The sequence below is a fragment of the Hippopotamus amphibius genome, chromosome X (genome assembly GCF_030028045.1).
Source record: "Hippopotamus amphibius kiboko isolate mHipAmp2 chromosome X, mHipAmp2.hap2, whole genome shotgun sequence".
Classification (NCBI taxonomy): domain Eukaryota; kingdom Metazoa; phylum Chordata; class Mammalia; order Artiodactyla; family Hippopotamidae; genus Hippopotamus; species Hippopotamus amphibius.
This window is the reverse complement of record NC_080203.1, coordinates 32766560-32788322: the sequence shown is the minus strand read 5'-3', so window position 1 is coordinate 32788322 and position 21763 is coordinate 32766560. Positions and strand designations below refer to the sequence as shown.

The 21763-nt window shown below is 40.8% G+C and overlaps 1 protein-coding gene across 3 annotated transcripts in view; it reads left to right on the top strand.

Annotated features, from left to right (window-relative positions):
* DOCK11 (dedicator of cytokinesis 11) overlaps positions 1–21763 on the top strand; it is a 181314-nt gene that overhangs the window by 24643 nt on the left and 134908 nt on the right. For all 3 annotated transcript variants that reach the window (XM_057719162.1, XM_057719161.1, XM_057719163.1), the window contains exons 2-6: positions 17103–17219; positions 17303–17392; positions 18591–18673; positions 19700–19769; positions 20387–20482. In XM_057719162.1, coding sequence (XP_057575145.1) covers positions 17103–17219; positions 17303–17392; positions 18591–18673; positions 19700–19769; positions 20387–20482 — 456 coding nt within the window. The remainder of the gene's footprint in view (positions 1–17102; positions 17220–17302; positions 17393–18590; positions 18674–19699; positions 19770–20386; positions 20483–21763) is intronic.

Sequence of the window (21763 nt, the reverse complement as noted above, 5' to 3'; positions counted from 1 at the left end):
GAAAGGATTAGTGTGAAACGTCTGCCTGGTGGAGCTGGGGAACCTTAAAAGTCTTACAGGATCCCATGTCCCCACCATCCTGCCTTTCCCTACTGGGCTCACGTACCACACCCAGCATGAGTTCCCTTTCTGGGACTCTCGCTAACAAAGTGTCCTACAGCACTAGCTGCCCTGGGGAGGAGCCAAGTTGGTGGAGGAGTTATGAATTGTTACCTCATAGAGAAGACCTCAGTTCTTGTTCCTTTTCCCGTGAAAAGGAAGTCTAAAAAGAGGTATGAGGATTCCTTTCCCCGTCTATACCTTAGGCTGTCTGCTCACCTTCTAAAAATTTTACCTGTACTTTCTTTAAAAAATAAAATTGACTAAGAGCTTTTGTGCATCAGAGGACACTTATCAAGAGAATGAAAGCGCAACCCACAGAACGGGAGAAGGTATTTGCAAAGCGTATACCTGATAAAGGATTAATAACCAGAATACATGAAAAACTCCTATAACTCAACAACGAAAAAACAACTTGATTTAAAAATGGGCCAAGAACTTGAGTAGACATTTCTCCAAAGAAGATAAACAAATGGCCAATAAGCACATGAAAAGATGCTCAACATCATTAATCTTTAGGGAAATGCAAATCAAAACCACAAAGATACCTCTTCACACCTATTAGGATGGCTGTTATCAAAAAAGTGGAAAATAACAAATGTTGTAGAAGATGAAGAGAAATTGGAACGCTTGTGCAGTACTGGTGGGAATGGAAAATGGTGCGGCCACTGTGGAAAACTGCTTGGCAGTTCCTCAAAAAGCTAAATATAGCAGCATCACCATACAATCCAGCAATCCCACTTCTAGGTTATAAACCCAAAAGAACTGAAAGCAGGGGCTCATACAGATACTTGTACACCAGTGTACCTATCAACACATCCTATTATAAGTGTTCGTATCGTATTATTCACAATAGTCAAAAGGTGGAAAGAACCCACATGTTCATCAACAGATAAACAAAACATGGTACATATGTACAATGAAATCATATTCAGCCTTTAAAAGCAATGAAATTCTGACACATGCTGCAACATGGATGAACCTTGAAAATATCATGCCAAGTGAAATCAGCCAGACACAAAAAGACAATTATTGTATGATTCTAGTTATATGAGGTACCTAAAATAGGCAAATTCATAGAGATAGGAAGTAGGTTAGCGATTCCTGGGGGTTGGGGAGAAGGGGGAGTTCGTGTTTAATGAGTATAGAGTTTCTGTTTGGGATGATGAAAGAATTTGGACATGGGTAATGGTGGTGGTTGCAAAACAATATAAAGATACTTAATGCCACTGAAGTGCACACTTAAAACCTGTCAAAATGGTAAATTTTATGTTGTGTATGTTTTACCATAATAAAAAAAATGTAATAAATTGATTTTATGTTTTTGGATTATAATAGCAATACATGTTTGTGCTAGAAGAATTGGGGGCAAAGCAGAAAAAGAAGAAAAAAAATCACCCATAATCCCATCACTCAGAATACAGAAATCTTTACTGTTTTCATTTGACTGTATTTACTTTTAACTGCTCTCCCCTTGTCAGTAAAATGACGGTCACTTTCTACCACTTCCTCTATAGGTGGTACAATAGCACCTACTTATTCCCCTGTGACATTTTGGTGCCTTAGACAATCCTCAAACAGAAAAGAAACAGTAGTGAAAGAAGGAGCCGCCGTGGCAGGTGTCGTGTCTGAAAGCTGTTGAGCACATCGTGGGGACTTACAGGGTCAGCAGGTCTGGCTTCCAGAGACAGTTCTATGAAAAGTGTATAAAAGGGAGATAGAGATTGCCATATATACATTACTAATAAGAAAAAATATATCAAATTATGCACTTTAAATATACATAGTTCATTGTATGTCAATTATATCTCAGTAAAAGTTCTTTTTATAAATTTTTTTTTAATTTATTTATTTTGGCTGCGTTGGGTCTTCATTACTGCACGCGGGCTTTCTCTAGTTGTGGCGAGCATGGGCGACTCTTCGTTGTGGTCCACAGGCTTCTCAGTGCGGTGGCTTCTCTTGTTGTGGAGCACGGGCTCTAGGTGCATGGGCTTCAGTAGTTGCGGCACATGGGCTCAGTAGTTGTGGCACACGGGTTTAGTTGCTCCATGGCATGTGGGATGTTCTCGGACCAGGGCTCGAACTCGAGTCCCCTGCATTGGCAAGCGGATTCTTTTTTTTTTAATTAATTAATTAATTTACTTATTTATTTATGTATTTACTTATTGGCTGTGTTGGGTCTTTGTTGCTACACACAGGCTTTGTCTAGTTGCAGCCAGCAGGGGCTATTCTTCGTTGTGGTGCACGGACTTCTCACTGCCTTGGCTTCTCTTATTGAGGAGCACAGGCTCTAGGCCCGTGGGCTTCAGTAGTTGCAGCACATGGGCTCAGCAGTTGTGGCGCATGGGCTCAGTTGCTCCTCGGCATGTGGGATCTTCCTGGACAAGGGATCGAACCTGTGTCCCCTGCATTGGCAGGTGGATTCTTAACAACCACTGAGCTACCAGGGAAGTCCCTCAATAAAAGTTCTTAAAAAAATAAATAAATAAAAATAAAATAAAATAAAATAAAATAAAAGCGCTCTACAGTCTTTGGTCTTTCTCATGCTATGCACTGAGCCCTGGAGCAGCATCACATTTAGCCACGGATTCAAGTCCCCCTTATACTGAGTGTGGCTCTTGCTTTAAGAGAAGGTGAAGGCTCTGAACTCTCCCTCCCATTCTCAGCCATCCTGTCCACTGGCTGCCTGCTCTGGCCACAGTTCCCTGAGGGAGAGAAAGATGCTGAGGTGCTACAAGGGGCTGCCTGTGCCTGCTCACCTGATGACCACCTCCCTTACAGCCTGCAAGCAAGCGGCTGCTGTCAGGGTGCGGTGTTGACAAGAAAGCAGGGCCAAGCCTTTGACCTGGCCAGAGGCTGCGGCTTTTCCAGTCGATGCCAGTATGTTCCGGGAAACTCTTGCAGGGTCACACTTGGATCGCTTCCTCCAAGAGGCCTCCAGTGGTCAGAGGAAGGAGGAAAAGGCTCAACGGTTTAGCAAGGGATGCAATGACTGATAGAGAAAGCTCTGAAGCATTTCACTGGGCCCGGCCTTGAGTTTTGGCAAGAGACTTATCTGCTTTCCTGCTTGCAAATGGGACAGTGTTTAAATACAGGATGAAAGTTGCAGTGGAGGGAGTGGACTTGAAATGATAAATCATTCCGTTGGCTCATCCTCTGCTTATATATATTTAAAGCAAAGAAGCAATAATCCTGTTTTTCCAGAATTGTCTTGGTTGTGACATATGTAAACACTGGCAGTGAAATAATTACGCTGGTCGTCCTCCTTAAACACAGCGGAATTCCACAAGCAAACAAGTGCTGTCCTTTGAACAGTCACCACCATAGGAGGCCACACAATTATTCGCTAATGTCATTGCTCACAACACAGGGAATTTCCCGCAGAAAGAGTTTATGAGTCATGTGAGATGACCTGGGCCTTTACTATATAGTCCCATCTCATGTATTTTTTTAATCACCTATTTTTTTTTTTAATCATTAGGTGAGAGTCCACATTTTGGTAATAAAGGAGAACCGTCATTTAAAAAAAACCTGACTTCAGTGCTTTAATTGCGTTCCTCCAAGTCTGTAATGACATCATTGTTGTCGCCTAACCACCCCCTCCTTTTTTTTTCTGGTTGATGTAGGTGCAGTCATTTTAAGCTAAAATGTTCTCTTTGTTAGGCTGGAGCTTCACATAGCCTATTGAAATCCCTAGAATTTTTAAACACCTTGAGTGAGAACTTGGATAAGGATTTACCTCTTGACTTTTGGAGTGGTACGTCATACACATAGCAGGTGCTCAAGGAATATTTGTTAGTAGATACGCTTGGAAATCAAAGGGATTTTTGAACACTAGTCCCAAATTCTTTGTCCTCTGAAGTTTCTCTTATATTATTTGGGACACTGTAACTGTCAGAAATCAACAGTAGGAATCCAATTTAGAACAAGACAAAAATAGAATAGAGATGGAGAAACATCCAAATGGTCACTAACAGTGGTCCTCTGTGGATGCTGGGATTCTAAGGAACTTTCATTTTCTTCTTTACATTTTTAGATTAAAGATTCTTCAGTGAATATGTGTTGCTTCCTAATTATACAAAACCAATAAGTCGTATATGAAAATAATGCAATCTGTTTATATGAAGTTATCAAGGCAGTAAATGTTAGTCTTTCTTGGGTCACACACACATTGGAGGTTCTGGAAAGCTCTGGATCCTCTGCCTATAAAGGTGCACATACAGCATTTTCCATATAATTTCAGACTTTCACAGATCCCACATAGCCCATCCAAGGATCACTTAGGAACCAGATTAGGAACCAAATTAGGAATGGAGAAAGTCGCACCCAGAAAGGAGTTGAGTGCCAAATAAATGTGGAAGGATACAGGGTTATATGAAATTTGTTAATGTCAATGTGGGGACATTGGATTCAGTAGAACAGCCAAGCTATGCAAATCAACCAGGGCGCCATTGTAAGAGAGAGGGGAATTTCCATTCGTGAAACCTCAAGTGTCCTGTTCACTTTTAGGTCATGGGGGCTGACAAGGAGTGAGTGAAAGCCTTGAGGGTGGGACTGAGAGCCCAGCTGAGCCTAGGATTTGTATCCCCGTAAATGAAGGCCCTGAGCACCTAGTCAGGATTTTCTCCTGCAGCAGCAAAGACAGGCAAGCAGGGGGTTTAATTTAGGGCTGGGGAGTGGCCATGGACGTGGTTCCGAATGACAAGGAACTAGTGAGGGGGCTTATTGGCCATGGGGTCCAGGTTGGAATGAAAATGAACACAAGATAGGAATGCGCTGTCATATGGAAAGAATGGGCAAGGTGATGTTAGCCTAGCTGGAGATTGTCCTGGGGAGAAGGTGTGGAGATTCTTTTCTAGGAAAGACATAGTTTTGTCATTATGACAGTGGTTCAGCCACATAATATAAGTAGAGGCTTGTAGGGGCAGGGTTGTTTTAAGTCTGAGGTCTCGACGTGGCATTGCACCAGATGAGGAGCGTTGCAAAACGGGGATGCTTAGATACAGGTGTGGGGAGTGTTTCTTGCTGGTGCTTCTGCTCAAGTATGGCGGGATGCATTTTGGATTACTTTTAGGGAAGGAAGCCAGAACACATACCTGTAGGCACCTTCAGCACACAGAGTAAATGTGAGCTCAAGGGAGGGGAGGGATGGGGAGAGAGAGGTTGTTCAGGAGGAAGTTTGGCAATGGGAGAACTGTTACCAGCACAAAATGAGTTTTGCTGGAGTCATCACCTTTCCCTCAAGTTGAATTCAAATCCCCAACCAACATGATTTCCTACCTCCTGACACTTCACATTTCTTCGTGTATGTGTGCCTGGTTCTATGAAAACTTCATATGTGATGTGAATTTGCCAAAAGAGAAATGAATGAGTGATGATTCATGTTATTAAAGTGTTCAGTAGCCCAACTCCTTTAGACCGCTACACAAATGTGTGTCTTTCAGTGAGCATTCTGTAGATGGTGATCATTTTGAAAAATTGGAAGAGGCAAAAAATCTTAATGTTGAGGGTTAGAAAGATAATGACAGTGGATTCATAGTTTGCTCATTCAATCATTCAAGACAAAATTTGGAGGTGCTGGGGATAAAGCCGTGAATAAGACAAAGACTTGAATCACAGAGCTTTCATTCTAGTGAGGGGAGAGGCAGAAAAGGAAATGGGCACCTCAGCACTTCATCATGGGACTTGGATGGGGAAGGAAGTTCAGGTACTAGCTCTGGGTTTGAAGAGGTGGGTAGCACTGGGTAGGAGGGAGTGGCCATTTGTACCTAGGAAGATTGGCAGCTTCATGGAGTCTTGCAGTGGGGCTCCGGGAAGAACTGGCAGAGGAGAAGCAAACGTGGGGTAACAGGGCCCATTAGGAGATCTGCTCCAGGTTGGAGGGCCTGGCATGGAGCCTGGGGGTGGAGGCCAGATCTTATAAGCCTTGCTCAATGGTTCAAGCTTTTATCTGCAGACTCTGTTTTTTTTTAATTAAGAAAATTTATTACTAATTATATTAGTATATTATGCATTTCTCAAGGAGAACGTAGTGACCTTCCCATTTTTACCCCAACTTTTTTCTCTGCTTCACAAATCACCAACTTTGTAGGCTATGTTGAACCATTAAAGGGTTAGGTTAAACAAAGAAATACTGTCATCCAGCTTAGGGTTCATCGAAAATTTAACCATTTTGAATCAAATTAGCCATTGAAAAGGTGTTCGAAACAAATTAAGTGCAGATTGGCAGTTGAGCTTTTCAAAATAAAATGTTCACGTGAATTTAATCTCTGTCACACAAGGAAGATGCAAGCAAGTATTTCTATTTCTCTGTTAAAAAAAAAAAAGCTCGTCACAGAAACAGAGCCCTCCCTTTATCTTCCTCAATAGTTTTGTATGCAACTCTAACGAGTAGTTTTCCATAATTCAGTGTATTTCTCCTGGAAAATGTAGACAATGGGGCAAATTTTCAGCCTATGCTGTCATTTTATGGATTAATTTCCATTAGCGCTGACCTTCTGGCTTGCAGTGCATAAATATGAGTAAAACATCTGTTCATGTCATTCCCCTGCTTAAAAACCTCTGCTGGCTGCCCATCGCCTACACTAGGAAACAGTCCAATCTCATGGCCTTGGCATCTGTGGTCCTCCGTAAACGTGCCTTTCCAGCTCATCCTGGCCATGTCTCCTTATTCTGTGCATCCCCGGACTCCTTGAACACATGCTTTATTTTATCCTCCTCTATTACTTCCGCTCTCGTCTTTGCCTGCAATGCCTTTCTTCACCTTGCCTGCCATGGGCGTTTTTATGCAGTCCTTCAAGTCTCAGCGCACAGGCTACCTCCTCGCTGAGCCTCCTTCACCCGTGGAATAAAACTGCATCCCCGCAGCGCTCTCTGTGTCCCCTGTCCCAGCCCTTGTCCCATTGTATTTTTTTTTTTTTGGCCGCACCATGTGGCACGTGAGATCTTAGATCCCCGACCAGGGATCGAACCCGCGCCCCCTGCATTGGCAACACGGAGTCTTAACCACTGGGCCACCAGGGAAGTCCCTATCCCATTGTAGTTTTTATTTTTTATTTTTTTTTATTTTTTTGGGGGTACACCAAGTTCAGTCATCTGTTTTTATACACATATCCCCGTATTCCCTCCCTTCCTTGACTCCCCCCCCCCCCCGGAGTCCCCCCCACCCTCCCCGCCCCAGTCCTCTAAGGCATCTTCCATCCTCGAGTTGGACTCCCTTTGTTATACAACAACTTCCCACTGACTATCTATTTTACAGTTGGTAGTATATATATGTCTGTGCTACTCTCTCGCTTCGTCTCAGTTTCCCCTTCACCCCCCGCCCCCTCCCATACCTCGAGTTCTCCAGTCCATTCGCTGTATCTGCGTCCTTGTTCTTGTCACTGAGTTCATCAGTACCATTTTTAGATTCCATATATGTGAGTTAGCATACAATATTTGTCCTTCTCTTTCTGACTTACTTCACTATGTGTGACAGATTGTAGTTCTATCCACCTCATTACATATAGCTCCATCTCATCCCTTTTTATAGCTGAGTAATATTCCATTGTGTATATATGCCACATCTTCTTTATCCATTCATTTGTTGATGGGCATTTCGGTTGCTTCCATGTCCTGGCTATTGTAAATAGTGCTGCAATAAACATTATGGTACAAGTTTCTTTTGGGATTATGGTTTTCTTTGGGTATATGCCCAGGAGTGGGATTACTCCCATTGTATTTTAACTCTCTGTTGAGGGTGTCTGTCTTTCCTTTGACTCATGAGGTCCTGAAGGGCAGCACCCACATCTTGCCCAACTTTGTTTTCTCAGCTTTGTGGCCCACTGCCTGGCACATGGTTGATGCTCAGTGACTGTCATTACTAAGCTGTTCTGTGTTTCTGTGTGTTAGAGCTCCGGGAGAGCCCTCAGGGAGCGACATGGCAGCAAGCCTCACTTTTGTCCCAGGCCTATCAGTGGAATCTCTGGCTCCAGTGTAGGATCCTCACACATTGACACCTAACCATTCTAGGGAGGGGCCCCGTGGTTGCTGTACTGGGAACCCTCTTCCTAAATAGTGGAGGAGTTTTTTAGGTATAAGGAAGTGAAACTGGGTAGGTTATGTTTTTCCTAGCTTTCTTAATAGCTTTGTTGAGATGTAATTCACATACCATACAACTCACCCATTTAAATTGTATATGTCTGTGGTTTTTAATATATTCACAGAAACGTGCGACCATCACATCAATTTTATAACATTTTCATCACTTCAAAGTTATTAATGTAAGACCTTCAAAGAAACCTTTCATGGGGTCAACCCCTAAGACTCTTCTATCAAATGGTATCTCTCATGATAGGGGATTTGTCATAGGGAATTGGCTTAAAGAAGGAAACAAAGATTATAGATTGGCATTTTTTTTAAGAGGAGGGTGTGTAAAAACGCTGAATGGATAGATCCAATATGACTTGATTATGGAAAATGAAAGTGTTTGTAGAAAAGTGCATTTTTACCCCTGTCAAGATGGGTTTTCAAAATGGGGGTCACCAATTTTCTTTACTCCATTGTCAGGAGCAAATTAGTGGGATGGGAAGACCAGTGGTTGGATCCAGTGTGGAAAATGATGTGTGGCTGATTTGTAGATTACTGAGCTTTTGTAATGAAATAGGCTTGTCCTGCTGTGTTCAAATGACACAAACAGGACCTTTGGGTTTTTATGTTTTCACAGAATGTCAGTAACCTAGCTGGCTAAATCCACATACATATAGAACATCAGTGCACTTTACGTTTTGTTCTGCTTAAGAACGCAACATATGTTATGGTTCTGTTTGTCAAACTCAGGAAAGAGTCAACAAGATGTCTTTTTTTGTCAATACTGGAGTGGGCACCAAGATCCAAGGCAGGTTATAAATTAGTTGATGGGCATACAGTCTAATTTCTCCTTTCTTGAATGAATTATCTGCAGTGATTTTGTATGTCTATGTGAACTCGTTAAATTCTTTGATTTGTTAGAAAGCCATTATGTGTAACCAAGGTTCATTTTTTTTCTTTTTGTCAATAATGGTTTGCTAAAGAATAGAAACAGTTCTAGTTTTAAAAAGCTACTTTGCCATTCTCTCAATTTATTCAAGCCTTTCTTTTCATTTTGTCTTATCTTTGAGTCATTTAAATACTTATTAGCACAAAGTGAACACCAAAAGTAAGGAGTGATTGAATTCAAATCAGTTTTCCTACCTGTCAGCCAGCATATTGAATAAACTTATAATTATCGGTTAAAATGAAGTTTCAGGGTATAGAGTTCATCGAAATTCTGTTTATTCATTTGTAGATAATCTAGATTATTTGCATAATATTTGAGTTGGCTGTAATGAAAAACACTTGTTATCCAAGTTAGATTTAATCATATAGTATATATCAGACTTGTTTATTTTGTGATTTAACAAATATAAATTCTTTGTAGGTTTTTAAAAACAGTTCTTGAGTTTATATAAACAGCCAAAGAGGCTTAGAAAAGGGAAGTAATTTGGCATTTAAAAAGAATTCTTCCCTATGCAAAAACTCTAAAGAGCCAAAAAAGTTTTATTTTTCCTGTTAGCTTTAAAATCCTTTAGAACCTATTTTGCTGATTTCTTGGAATCAGAAATTAAATTAAAGCTGGGATCTGAAAATGAATTCTGAAAGCCTTAGCAGTCAGTGACTTGTCCCTCTCTCCTTGTGTGCTGCCATTTTGGCTTGGAAGGCAGACGTGTACCGTCAATCTCTTTGTATGATTGGTTATCCCTCATGAACCACAAAAGCTCCTGGCTTTGTAGTTCTCATGGCTGTCTTCTAGGTTCTGTGGAGGATACCGAGGTGAATTAGACACGGTCCCTTGACAATATCTTACCGTTGTTTGTTTGTAATCTGATTCTTACCCACTTGAAGTTGAATCTGCCAACTCCTTTCCCCAAAGTAAAAGACCTAAGGTGCTAATCCCTGCTCATTGATGGCAAATGCTAAATTGGAAGCAACAGCTAAGAAATGTAAAACTCCTCATCCAATTACATTACAAGCTCTGTAAGCCAGTCGTGCTCAGCATCATCAGGGCGATGAGAAGGCGAGATCTCACTTTGGTAAAAATGATAGTGTAGTTTGAATAAGCTCTAGCAAATCCTAAAATGTCAAGTTTGTCCAAGGAAATTAAACCTGGTAGGAGCGAAGGTGGGGAAATGTTTTGTTTTTCTTTATGTGTATTATGGTTAGGAGTACTGCCTTTGGAGCCCATCAGATACAGATTTGAATCCCAGCTCCACTAGTGTGTGACATTGGACCTGCCTGAGCCTCAGTTTCCTAGTCTGTAAGATGGGCATAATAAAAGAACCTCCCTTGCAGGGTTTTTGAAGGAATTAAGTGAGATAATAGATAGGAAATGCTTAGCTTGGTGTATATTCATGCTCAATGTAAGGGATAGCGAATGTACAAGGCACTGTTTCCCCCTCCAGGTGTTTACAATCCCACTAAGGAGACTAATATGCAAGGTACCCACAGTGCGATTACAGCTATATGTGAGAAAATGCCACAGTGGTTGGGAAAGACATTAAGGGCTGTGGGTGAGAGGGGTTGGAGGTTGGGCTGTCACAGGAATAATGTGAGAGCCAAGGTGTAAATTAGGAATAAGCATGACCCAGTGGTCTCATGAAAAGTATGCTTTTCCCTTTAGCTTTTAGCTTTAAGAAAGGTCAGTGTCTTGAATGTGATTCGTATGTGGGTTTTTGTGCCAACATTTGTCCTGAAAAACAATCTTTATTAAAATATGTTCATGTCTATTTTGCCAAATCGGTTGTACTAACTGAAAAGATGGCCTTCCCTCCCCTAGCATCATCATCGGATTATATTAATTGCAAGCTTCTTCGGTACTTGAGTTCCTTTTGGGCAAGAGGGAAAGGAAAGAACTGGTGAAAGGTAATCATATGACTGAGAAAATACAAGGTCATAACAAAGTCAAATACTCTTGACTTGAACCTTATGAAAAAGTTCCTTACACTTATGGTTCCTTTGTTGCCATGCTGTGTAGGGTCCCCCTCTGGAAATCTCTAGTCTGCGGTGGTGACGTTTCTCATTTCTGCTATAGTCACAGCTCAGATTTTGCTGCTTCTCATTGTCACACACCACTCTTGACAGTTGTAAGTCTCCGATCTTACCGAATTTATCAACTAAAGTAGAAGACAAGATGAGATGATCCGAGACCACATATACCCATGCAGGGAAATTCTTCTGATTGATGCAAGTGTGAATAGATGAGCTCGCACGCTTTCATGTGCAAGAACACTTGTGCAGTCGCTTCGTTGGTAGAAGATGTGGTATCAGAGGGTCTGACGGATGCATGGAGGCCGAGTGGGATTTCAAGTTGTAACAGCTTCTGTGATCAGCTTAATCGTCTTGGGTTTATCCGCCTTCCCCTCTAGACCATGAGCTTCTCAAGGGCTAGCACACAGCCTGGACCTTAGCAGGGACTTGATAAAGTGTGCTCTACCAGCAAACCCACTTTCTTTTCTGCGTTGCCGGAAGCAGCGTGTCCCCAGTGGCCATTTTGAGCGCAAAGTGTTATTTTGAGATCTCTGTGGAGAAAGCACTCTAAACCCTGCTCTAAATGTCTGAAACAAAAGGGAAGCTAAAATCCCTTAGGGATTCTGGAGACATTCCCGAGGGAGGGAGATGGGGGAAGGATGGGAAGGAGAGGCTCACGGAGTAACCCTCTTTTTGAGTCTGTTCCTTCGTTTCTAACATGGCTGTTCTTTTCAATAAGATTATGTTCAGATGCCATTGAAACAGCAGTCTGATCGTGATACTGTGAAAATCCGCTTCTAACTTTTGGGCTAAATCATTCTCCTTCCGAAACCAGTCGTTGCCGTGCTCTTTCTGGCACCAAAACTTAACGTGGAAAAGGGGGTGGCAGTGGGAGATTTTCGAAGTGGCCCCGTGCCCCACTGCTAAGCCTTCTGCCTGCTCTGCTCTCCCTCCCAGCGTGTTACAGAAGGGATTCGGTGAAGCCAGTGTTCACTTCAGACTTGCAGAAGAGACATTCTTAGAATGCTTAAGGAGAACTAGTTTCTAAAGTCAAAAGTTTACCAGCGAACGAATGACCTTTGGTGTAACAACTAAGCAGAAGTAACCCAGGCTGATTTTGCATTGTTGACATGGAAATATTACACGATTATGCTTGCTTTTTAAAAATGAGATTGAAATGTTATGGCTAAGTTTCTAATGATAGCATAAACTGGTTTGCTAGTAATGTATGCTTTTAAATACTTAAGTGGTTGGAGGGTTGAATATATACCTGTGTATACATAGTTACATATTATTTTAGGATTGCAAGCTTGGTTTTACCTTTATACATATACAGTTAAGATGATGAAAGATCAGTCATCCTGTACAGTGGATGTACTGGGACCACTACAAAATCATAAAGTCTTAAGTGTTTGATGCTGTTAGTGACTCCATTGATTCTTCTCTTTGTACCAAGAGAATCCATTGATTCTTTTCTTTTTACCAAGAAGCAGACTGTAACCAAATCTGTACTGATGAGTTCCCTTTTTCAGTCTGTCCTTTCACTCTGTGGTAGAAATCAGAAAGTTATCTCAGTTTGTGGAAGTGTGCATTTCTTCACAGTTTGAGGATTTACACATGGAAGTCTATTTAGATTTGTTCCTAGTGGCCTAAGTCTGAAGAGTATACTGTGTCCCAAACCATGATACAAAGATTGACATTTCAAATTTTATTTTTCTAGCGATTAGGAAAATACTGACTTATTTTCCTTTGGGGGGCTAATATAAAGCTTACTGTTTCAATAAATGCATTTCAATGAAAAACTGATTTGAAGAAAAATATGAAGTATATGATAGTGCAGAAGTTGTGGCAAAAATCTTGAAGATTGTACGTGAATAAGTCAAGTTTGGGAGACACTGCTAATAACAGAAAAAGGATCAGTAGTTGAAAGACTTGTATTTGAATCCTGATTCTACCACTAGATGTAGACAGCTGACCTCAGGCCTCCGAGCCAGTTTCTTTATGTACAAAGTTGAAATGATAGTATTTTCCTTGTCTATTTGACAGGTTTTGGTTAAGAAACAGGTAGAATATATATTGAAAGTGTTTTCTTAAGACTGCAAAGTCATCTTGGAGTGAAACAACAACCAAAACCCCTAATAATATGAGCAGCAAGTTATTTCAAGAGAGCTCAGGAATCAGTGAATGAGAACTTTCAAAGGCAAATCTTTTTTTTTTCTTTTTTTTTTCTCCCTGCTTGGTGAAAACTGAGTAGGTTCCAAATTTAGGCTGACGGTTTTGCTGTCACTACTTAGGAAGAGAAGACTGAAACATATGCTTGCTTCTTTCCAGATTATATAAATGCTTTTGCCTTTTACTTAACGCTGCTACAGAACTTACAGAAGTACGCAGTGGGACCTTGCTATTATTCGGGTGTTTATAAAGTCCTGATGATCATAACACAGTTTTCTTGCGTTATGAAAAAGCACCTTTTCAGGCCAGTCAGTGCACAAACTGGCAGGAAGGCAGTGCCCAAACCTGAGAGAAAGACCCTTTTTGTGTGTGATAGAAGCTTTATTTCGGGTAACCTTGTGAGTCTGACAATCAAATGATAAAGCTGAATAGGAAAGTTTTAGATAAGGGTTATGTTCTAGACGGCTGGGCAGAGCTGCCATTCAATCATGATTCTAAAAGTCAAAGGTTTTCCTCGGCTCTGATGCCAACAGAGTTACAGCTGAAGCCTACTGTAAGGGCAACGCAGCGTGCGGTTCTGTGGGGGCTGACTTCTACTCTAGCCTCTCTCTTCCACTGACAGTTTGAATTGTGCTTTTTAATGCCTGGGAGAGGGCTGGAGAAAAAAAATGGGGATTGGAGGCAGCTGGGGGATGAGAGGGGCCCTTAATCCTTCTCTTATTCTTCTTATAAAAATGAAGCCCGGTTCACAGGCCTAGATCTTCTTTTAGGGGAAGACTTGTGGGACCCAGAATAGCCACCCCACCTTTTTCTGCAGTCGAGCTATCCCTGACCAAGGAGTAGGACTGAAGACCCAGAATGCTTGGTTTAATCAGTTTTTTATGAAAAGTGAAACCTTGTTTTCTGTAACATGAGTAGGTGGCCTTTAAAACACATGGAGAGCTGAAAGTTTCATTTTTAGAAGGCATATACTGTACATTTAAACAAGTGATTCATTTTGACGTATCCTTTAGCATATTAATTTGTTGACTACGTTAGAAAGCTGAAGGAAGATTTTCTTTTTTTTTTTTTTCTTTTTCAAAGTTACTTGGAGCAGGTACTTGTGAAATTATTGTGCAGAGAAGATTAACAGATGCTAATTCAACAGGTTAAAGAGTGAAACTGGAGGACTGTTTTAGCAATCTGTGTTGGGAAGAGAGTTGGCACCAAAGGCAAGACTTTGACATTATTTTCCATCTCTAAGGCTTGCCTTCTAGATGGGACTTTATTCACTTCTCTGAGAAATTGACCACAGACTCTGAGTATTAGGGCTGGAAGCCCTAATACTGTCCTTTCACTTGGGTCCATGAAACATGGTAGATATGGGACAAGGGGTCAAATGTTCCTACCAGAAAAATCTCCAAGTTCACAAAATAGGAGTTTTTTCTTTTATTTCAACTCATTTTGCACCAGTATCCGTAGACATGAGAGGCATGATCTGCTTGATTTGATCTCATGGGTCGATAAATCCAAATTTAAGACTTGAAATGAAGTGTATCTTTGTTAGGATTTTTTTCCCCCTGGATTTATTGAGGCATCATTGAAAAATATAAGTGTATATTTAGAATGTGCAATGTGATGATTTACAATGTGTAATACATTGGGAAATCATTACCATAATCAAGTTAATGAGCACATCCAGCACCTCACATGGTTACCTTTTGTGTGTATGTGTGAGAATGCTTAAGATCTACCCTCTTAGCAAATTTCAAGTATATAATACAGTATTGTTAGCTATAGTCACCAGGCTGTACATCAGATCCTCAGAACTTACTCAACTTATAACTGAAAGTTTGTACCCTTTGACCAACATCTCCCCGTTTTCCCTCATCCCTCTGCCCTTGGCAACCACCATTCTACTTTTTTTAGATTTTACATATAAGTGATACCATACAGTATTTGTCTTTGTCTGGCTAACTTCACTTAACATAATGCCTTCAAGATTTATTCATGTTGTCGCAAGCAGCAGAATTCCTTCTTTTCTATGACTGAACAATATTACATTATATATATATGTCACGTATTTAAAATCCACTCCTCTCTTGATGGATACCGAGATTGTTTCCATGTTTTGGCTATTGTAAATAATGCTGCAGTGAGCATGGGAGTGCAGATATCTCTTTGAGATAATGATTTTTTTTCCTTCAGATATATACCCAGAAGTGGGATTGCTGGATCATAGGGTAGTTCTATTTTTAATTTCTTGAGGTGCCTCTATACAGTATTTGTTAGGATCTTTTAGACTTGTTGAACACTGATTCTCATTCGTTAGAGTGGTTTACTCTAATCCAAGTAATCTTACAGATGAAACTGCGATGCCCTTCAGATGTGGAACTGCGATATAGCTGTGACCTAATGTGGACCATGTATAAAAACGATTCTCAAGGGGTTGTTTGGATACAGTATGCTGGAGACTGCCTCAAATACTATGTACACAAATACAAACATAGCCCCTATTCCATTATGCTATTACGATTTAATATATCTTAAATTCAAGTTTTCTTTATGCAGTTTTTATTATAAAATTATCAAGACAAATAACTTAAGTAAAACGTTATTACTAGAAATCACTAATATATACCCACCTTGGTTTACAATAGTGTGTTGAGACATGGCCCTGGTAGAATCTGAATATCTCCAAGTTCATTCAACACTGATGATTGGATGTCTACTGAGTGCCAGGTACTTTTCTGGGTGCTACGGTTATAGCGGTGAACAGATGAAGGGAAATCCCTGCCCTTAAACAGGCAGAAAGGTAAGATAGATGGTGTATCTGATCAGGGTAAATTCAGTGAAGGAATAGATGATAGGATGTTAGGTGATAGGATCCTATTCCAAGTTCAGTACCTTGAGTTTTAGTATCTTTGTGTATTTCTCAGGGGTGGAAAGGCTGCATGAGATAGAAAGAACAGAGTTTTGAAGTCACAGGCTCCGGTTTGAATTCCAGCTGTGAAGGTGGGCAAGTGACTTAACCTGATCTGAGTCCAGGATTTCCTTATCTGTAAAATGGGGACAAAGATTCAACCTATTTCATCTATAAGGCCCATAGATTATTATGAGTCTTATGTGAAAAAATGTAGAGAAAGCACTTGGCATGGTGCCTGGCATCTATAAAGGGCTCAGTAAATACTGTTATTGCTCTTACTAAATCAGTCACATCTTGGATTTCTCAGAATCACTAACTCTGAGCTTTGTAACCTTGGCCTCGGGCTGGGGCCCTGCTATCAAGACCGGGTCACCTGGAAGTCCCACAGGGATCCCCTGACTTTGCCACCTGGAATTTCATCCTTTCATGCCCTGCTCATTGGATCAAGCATCTCCAATACCAACACCTGCCCCAGCTGTTCAAGAACTTGAGACATCCTTTGGACAGCGTGCCTGGTACCAAGTAGGCACAGGAATGTTGATACTTTCTCCCCTTTAGTTACCCAGTAAACAGTGCATACTCAGTAAATATCAACCGACAAACTTCCAAATATGCCACTTTTGGTTTGGACTTAAATTCAATAAATTGTTGGGAGGCAGAGTACAGATAAACAGAGTACAGGGCTGTCTCTCCTGAACTCTGGTCTTTAGCCCAGAGATCTGTGTGTCTATGTATGTATTTGGTGTGCGTGTCTAATTATGGAGAATAATTCTCATAAAAGTGTCTCCTGTAATTGCTGATTATCGATAGTCCCTTCTTTGGTGAAATAATGTGTCTTTGATACATGAGGAACTTCTGTCTCATGAGTTTGACGGTATTAACTTTCTTTTCATCTCTTATTAAGGAAAAGACCAAAGTTGTTGAGCCCTTGGACTATGAGAATGTTATCACCCAAAGAAAAACCCAGATTTACAGTGACCCCCTCCGAGACCTGCTTATGTTTCCAATGGAAGATATATCTGTGAGTTCACAAGCACTTCTTTAAAGAACAAAACTGCATTTTTCAAGCTGGTTTGCAGAGCAAGAATTTTCTTTGTCTTCTAGATCTCGGTGATCAGTCGTCAACGCAGAACTGTGCAGTCCACTGTACCAGAAGATGGTGAGAAGAGGGCCCAGAGTTTGTTTGTCAAAGAGGTAAGAGTCTCAAACGCTGTAGAAGAAAATTCATCATTCATTCATTCATTTTTAAATATACTATATTTAAAATACTCTTTCTTTAGTGTAAATGGAAAATAAAATTAGTAGAACTTAACCGACCTACATAATAAGTCTATGTGATGTGATGTAGAGGATACGGCTTAAATACTTTCACAAGTACCTTGTATTCTTAGTCTTTTTTTTTTTTTTTTAGAAGGCAAAGGACATTGTTAACATTTATTTATTTCTTTATTTCTTTAGCTGCGCTGGGTCTTAGTTGCTGGCAGACGGGATCTTTGTTGCTGCATGTGGGATCTTTTAGTTGCAGGATGTGGACTCTTTATTTGTGGCACGCGGACTCTTAGTTGCGGCATGTGGGATCTAGTTCCTTGACCAGGTATAGAACCCAGGCCCCCTGCATTGGGAGCATGGTGTCTTAACTGCTGGGACACCAGGGAAGTCCTCTTAGCCTTTTTTTTTTTTTATTTGAATACTTTTTGGACTTGGAGTCAGAGTGTCCAAGAGAACTTGTGAATTGGGATTTATTGCCACCAACTGGTTTAGGAAGACACAGTTAATCCCCAAAGGAAGATCCCAGTACCAACATTCCCCAAATGATTTTTAAAAGCCTGTCAGCCTCGTCAGCCAATCAGATGATGAAAAAACATCTAATGGCTTGTATCTATCTCTTGGATTCAGAAAGAACTGATAAAAGCTACATGAAAAAGTATTGAAAACTACTGCAAAATTTAAAAAATAAAAAAGTATTGGGACTTCCTAGGTGGTGCAGTGGGTAAGAATCCACCTGCCAATGCAGGGGACATGGGTTCGATTCCTGCCCCAGGAAGATCCTACATGCCGCAGAGCAGCTAAGCCCGAGCGCCACAACTATTGAGCCTGTGTGCCGCAACTACTGAAGCCCATGCGCCTAGAGCCTGTGCTCTGCAACAAGAGAGGCCACCACAATGAGGAGCTTGTGCACCACAACAAAGAGTAGTTCCAGCTCGCTGCAACTAGAGAAAGTCCATGTGCAGCAACAAAGACCCAACACAGCCAATAAAATTAATTAATTAATTAATAAAAACATAAAAGTAAAAAACAAAAAGTCTGCAGCCTCTTACCAGACATAAAAAAAAAAGTGGATGTACGTGTACTTTTCCTACATTTCAAATTAAAGATTCTTATTTTCTTTCAGTGTATTAAAACCTATAGCACAGATTGGCATGTGGTAAACTACAAGTATGAAGACTTCTCTGGGGACTTTCGAATGTTGCCATGGTAAGTTTAGGATTTAAGGGAAGCTTTCAAGGGGAGAGTTATTAAACATTCTACCTTTTTCCAAACCATTTGTGAAGCTTCTCAGTTATAACATATAATAAAGCAAAACCTCAGACAACCAGTATATTTGGTAAATGTATTTTGGGTTTAACTTTGTTGGTTTGTTTTAGCTTTGCTCATTGAAATTTTTTCCAAAATGGACGAGTTCACTCTTTGGCTTTGGTACATCTATATTGACCATAAAATCATCTTTCTTTGATTCTGGATAATGGAGTGACCATTTTCTAGTGCGGTTAATGAAAAAGCTAGAAGACATTTGGTTCAGGTTGATGGCCCCAGACATATCTTGATAAAAATACATGTCTTTGAGTTGCGTTGAAGGACAGCCGTGAGCACTCTGGCCCAAGAGCCAGACTGTCAGGGTTCAAATCTTATTTCTACCACTTTCTAGCTGGATGACCTTGGGCTAGTCACTCAGTCGCTTGAGCTCTCACTTTTCTCCCCTTTCTCATCAATAATACTATTAACCTCACAGGATATCATATGGGAGATGTTTTGGAGAAATAGGCCTTGGTGTAGCCATTTGTAGTTTTCAAGGCACTTTCCCAGAGGAGAAAACTGAGTCTTAAAGATGTTCTGTAAAGCTGAGTGCAAAGGGGATCAGTCCAAGGTCATACAGCAAACAGGCGGAAGAGCCAGAATAACATGATGTTGCTTTTTGGCCTGGGAAAGATAAGGTCCCACCACCACTGACAGCTCTGGCACACATTCCTTGCAATTGCTGCCCTCCCTGAGCGTTTGGGCTTGGTTAGGTCTTTGCTGCTGGCTGCACACGTGGGAGTCCTTTCACAAAAGGTAATGCAAGCTTAGTCAGAGGGGAGAAACTGACTGGAAAGGAGAAAAGAATTTCTCCTTCTTATGTCTTGGCATTTTCTTGGTGGTGAAAGAAAGAAGTCTACTCATCTTGCTTTTTTTTTTTTTTGTCTATACTGTTCAGTGTCTAAGACAACTCTCTTGTATTTTCAGCAAATCTCTGCGACCAGAAAAGATTCCCAATCATGTATTTGAGATTGATGAGGACTGTGACAAGGATGAGGTAAAGATGGGGGCAACCTCACTAGTTTCTTCAAAGTCACTTCTGCTGAGAGATTTCCCTGAGAAAAGATGAGGGAAAGCATTGTTTTTCAGTGGTCGGGGGCCAGCTTTCAAGGTGATGAGTGTTTTTAAAACTTTTTTTAAAAATCGTTGCATTTCCAAGTGGAGTTTAGGAAAAATCAAGTGAAATGGGCTGTGATGTGTGTATAAACATGTTTTTCCACCTGTGGGACATGCTTGTGGAGTTGCTTGTCCCGCATTGGGCATGTGGCGTGGTAATTCCATCTGGACTCTCCTGCCTGATAGATCCCTCTTGGGACAGATGGCCCAGATGTCTGTGACATTTTGAGGTGCCGTTTGACTGTTTATGTAATGCAGACAACTTTCCCAGAAGACAGCCCATACAATCTAGTAAATATTGAGTGCCTACTCTGTGCACGGCACAGAGCCTTTCATCCTGTAGTAAACAGTTTCAAGTTAAATCAGGCATCTTCACGGCGGCGGGGAGGGGAAGTTTCTGCATTGGAAAGTGGGGTAGGGCCTAATTCATGCCCCCCAGTTGTTTGATTAGATGGTGGGTTAGCTGCTGTTTCACTGATGATTTTCGCTCGATTTCAGGATTCATCATCTTTATGTTCTCAGAAGGGTGGTGTGATCAAACAAGGCTGGTTGCATAAAGCCAATGTAAACAGCACCATCACGGTTACCATGAAGGTAAGAAGCAGTTATTATTTAATCATTTGAAAGATATTGCCATGACTAGCCTATCTGGAAACGATATTTCTTTTTCAAAATTTTTTACAAGGAGCCGTAGCAAAAAAATTTTTAGTGAGAGGATTCTCACAGATGTATGGAATTTAAGAACTCTGAAACCTCAGGATAAATTTAGAAGGGCACCTTTTTAAAGAAATGTAATTATTATCTTCTGAATCAGGATGTTTAAAAAGGAGGCTGTCAGCTGAATGAAGAAAATAGCTTTGAAACAAAAAAGACATCAAAGGTTCCTGTGTGGAAATGAAGGTAAAGGAGTAGAAGAAGAGCGTACTCTATTTCTTTAGCAAATATTAATTAGGTGCTTTCTTGTATGCCGGTCACCGTGGGAGAACATATGGATATCTAAGATGGGGTCCCTGGCCTCCAAAAGCCTCCAGACTAGTATAAGAAACATACCAAATTAACTGCTATACCAAGCAGTACCTTAGTGCTGTCAGAACTAGAGAGTTTTGTAGTTTGGCCAGAAAAGCGAGTTTGCGTACGGGCTTTGTTCAGGGTCTTGAATGCCTTGGATGTGAGGTTGGCTTTTGTTCGGGAGGCTGTGGAGAGCCATGGAAATCCAAAGGTAAAACTAACAAGCTACTTGAAGATTCTGAGCAGAAAAACAAATTATTCTCTGATACCAAATATAACTGTCCTTTCAGATATTCAATATAACATCATGTGGTTTGCCGCGGGTGATTCACACTTCCATTAAGTATTAAAGGTCATTCTATCTTTCACACAGGCTGCAAGCAGAAACCATGGGTGTCTACCAAGGAAAGACTCAAATTTTATCTTAATTTAATATTTTGCCTGCTGCTTTCCATTTAGTGGTCATGTCCTGTTCTCACTTTCATTTTCAAGCCCTGAAAATAACGAATCCAAGTTGCAGGATGCTTCTATATGTCTCCTGCACCTAAGCCTGGGCCTTGGCACGTGATGAGGATAAAAAAAAAACCATTTATTGACGACTTAACATGTGCCAGGCACCATACTGAATGTTTCATATTCTGTATCTCTTTTAATCATTATGGCAGCCCTAAGATAACAGGCATTCTTATTATTCTTGGTTGACAAATGTGGAAAGTGAGGCACAAAGAAATTCAGTGATTGACCCAAGGTCATATAGCTTCGAGTTTTCAGAGGTGGGATTTGAATCTAGGAAGGCTGATGCCGGAGCTTATGATCTTTTTTTTTTTTTAAGATAGATTTTATTTTATTTTTTAAATTAATCAATCA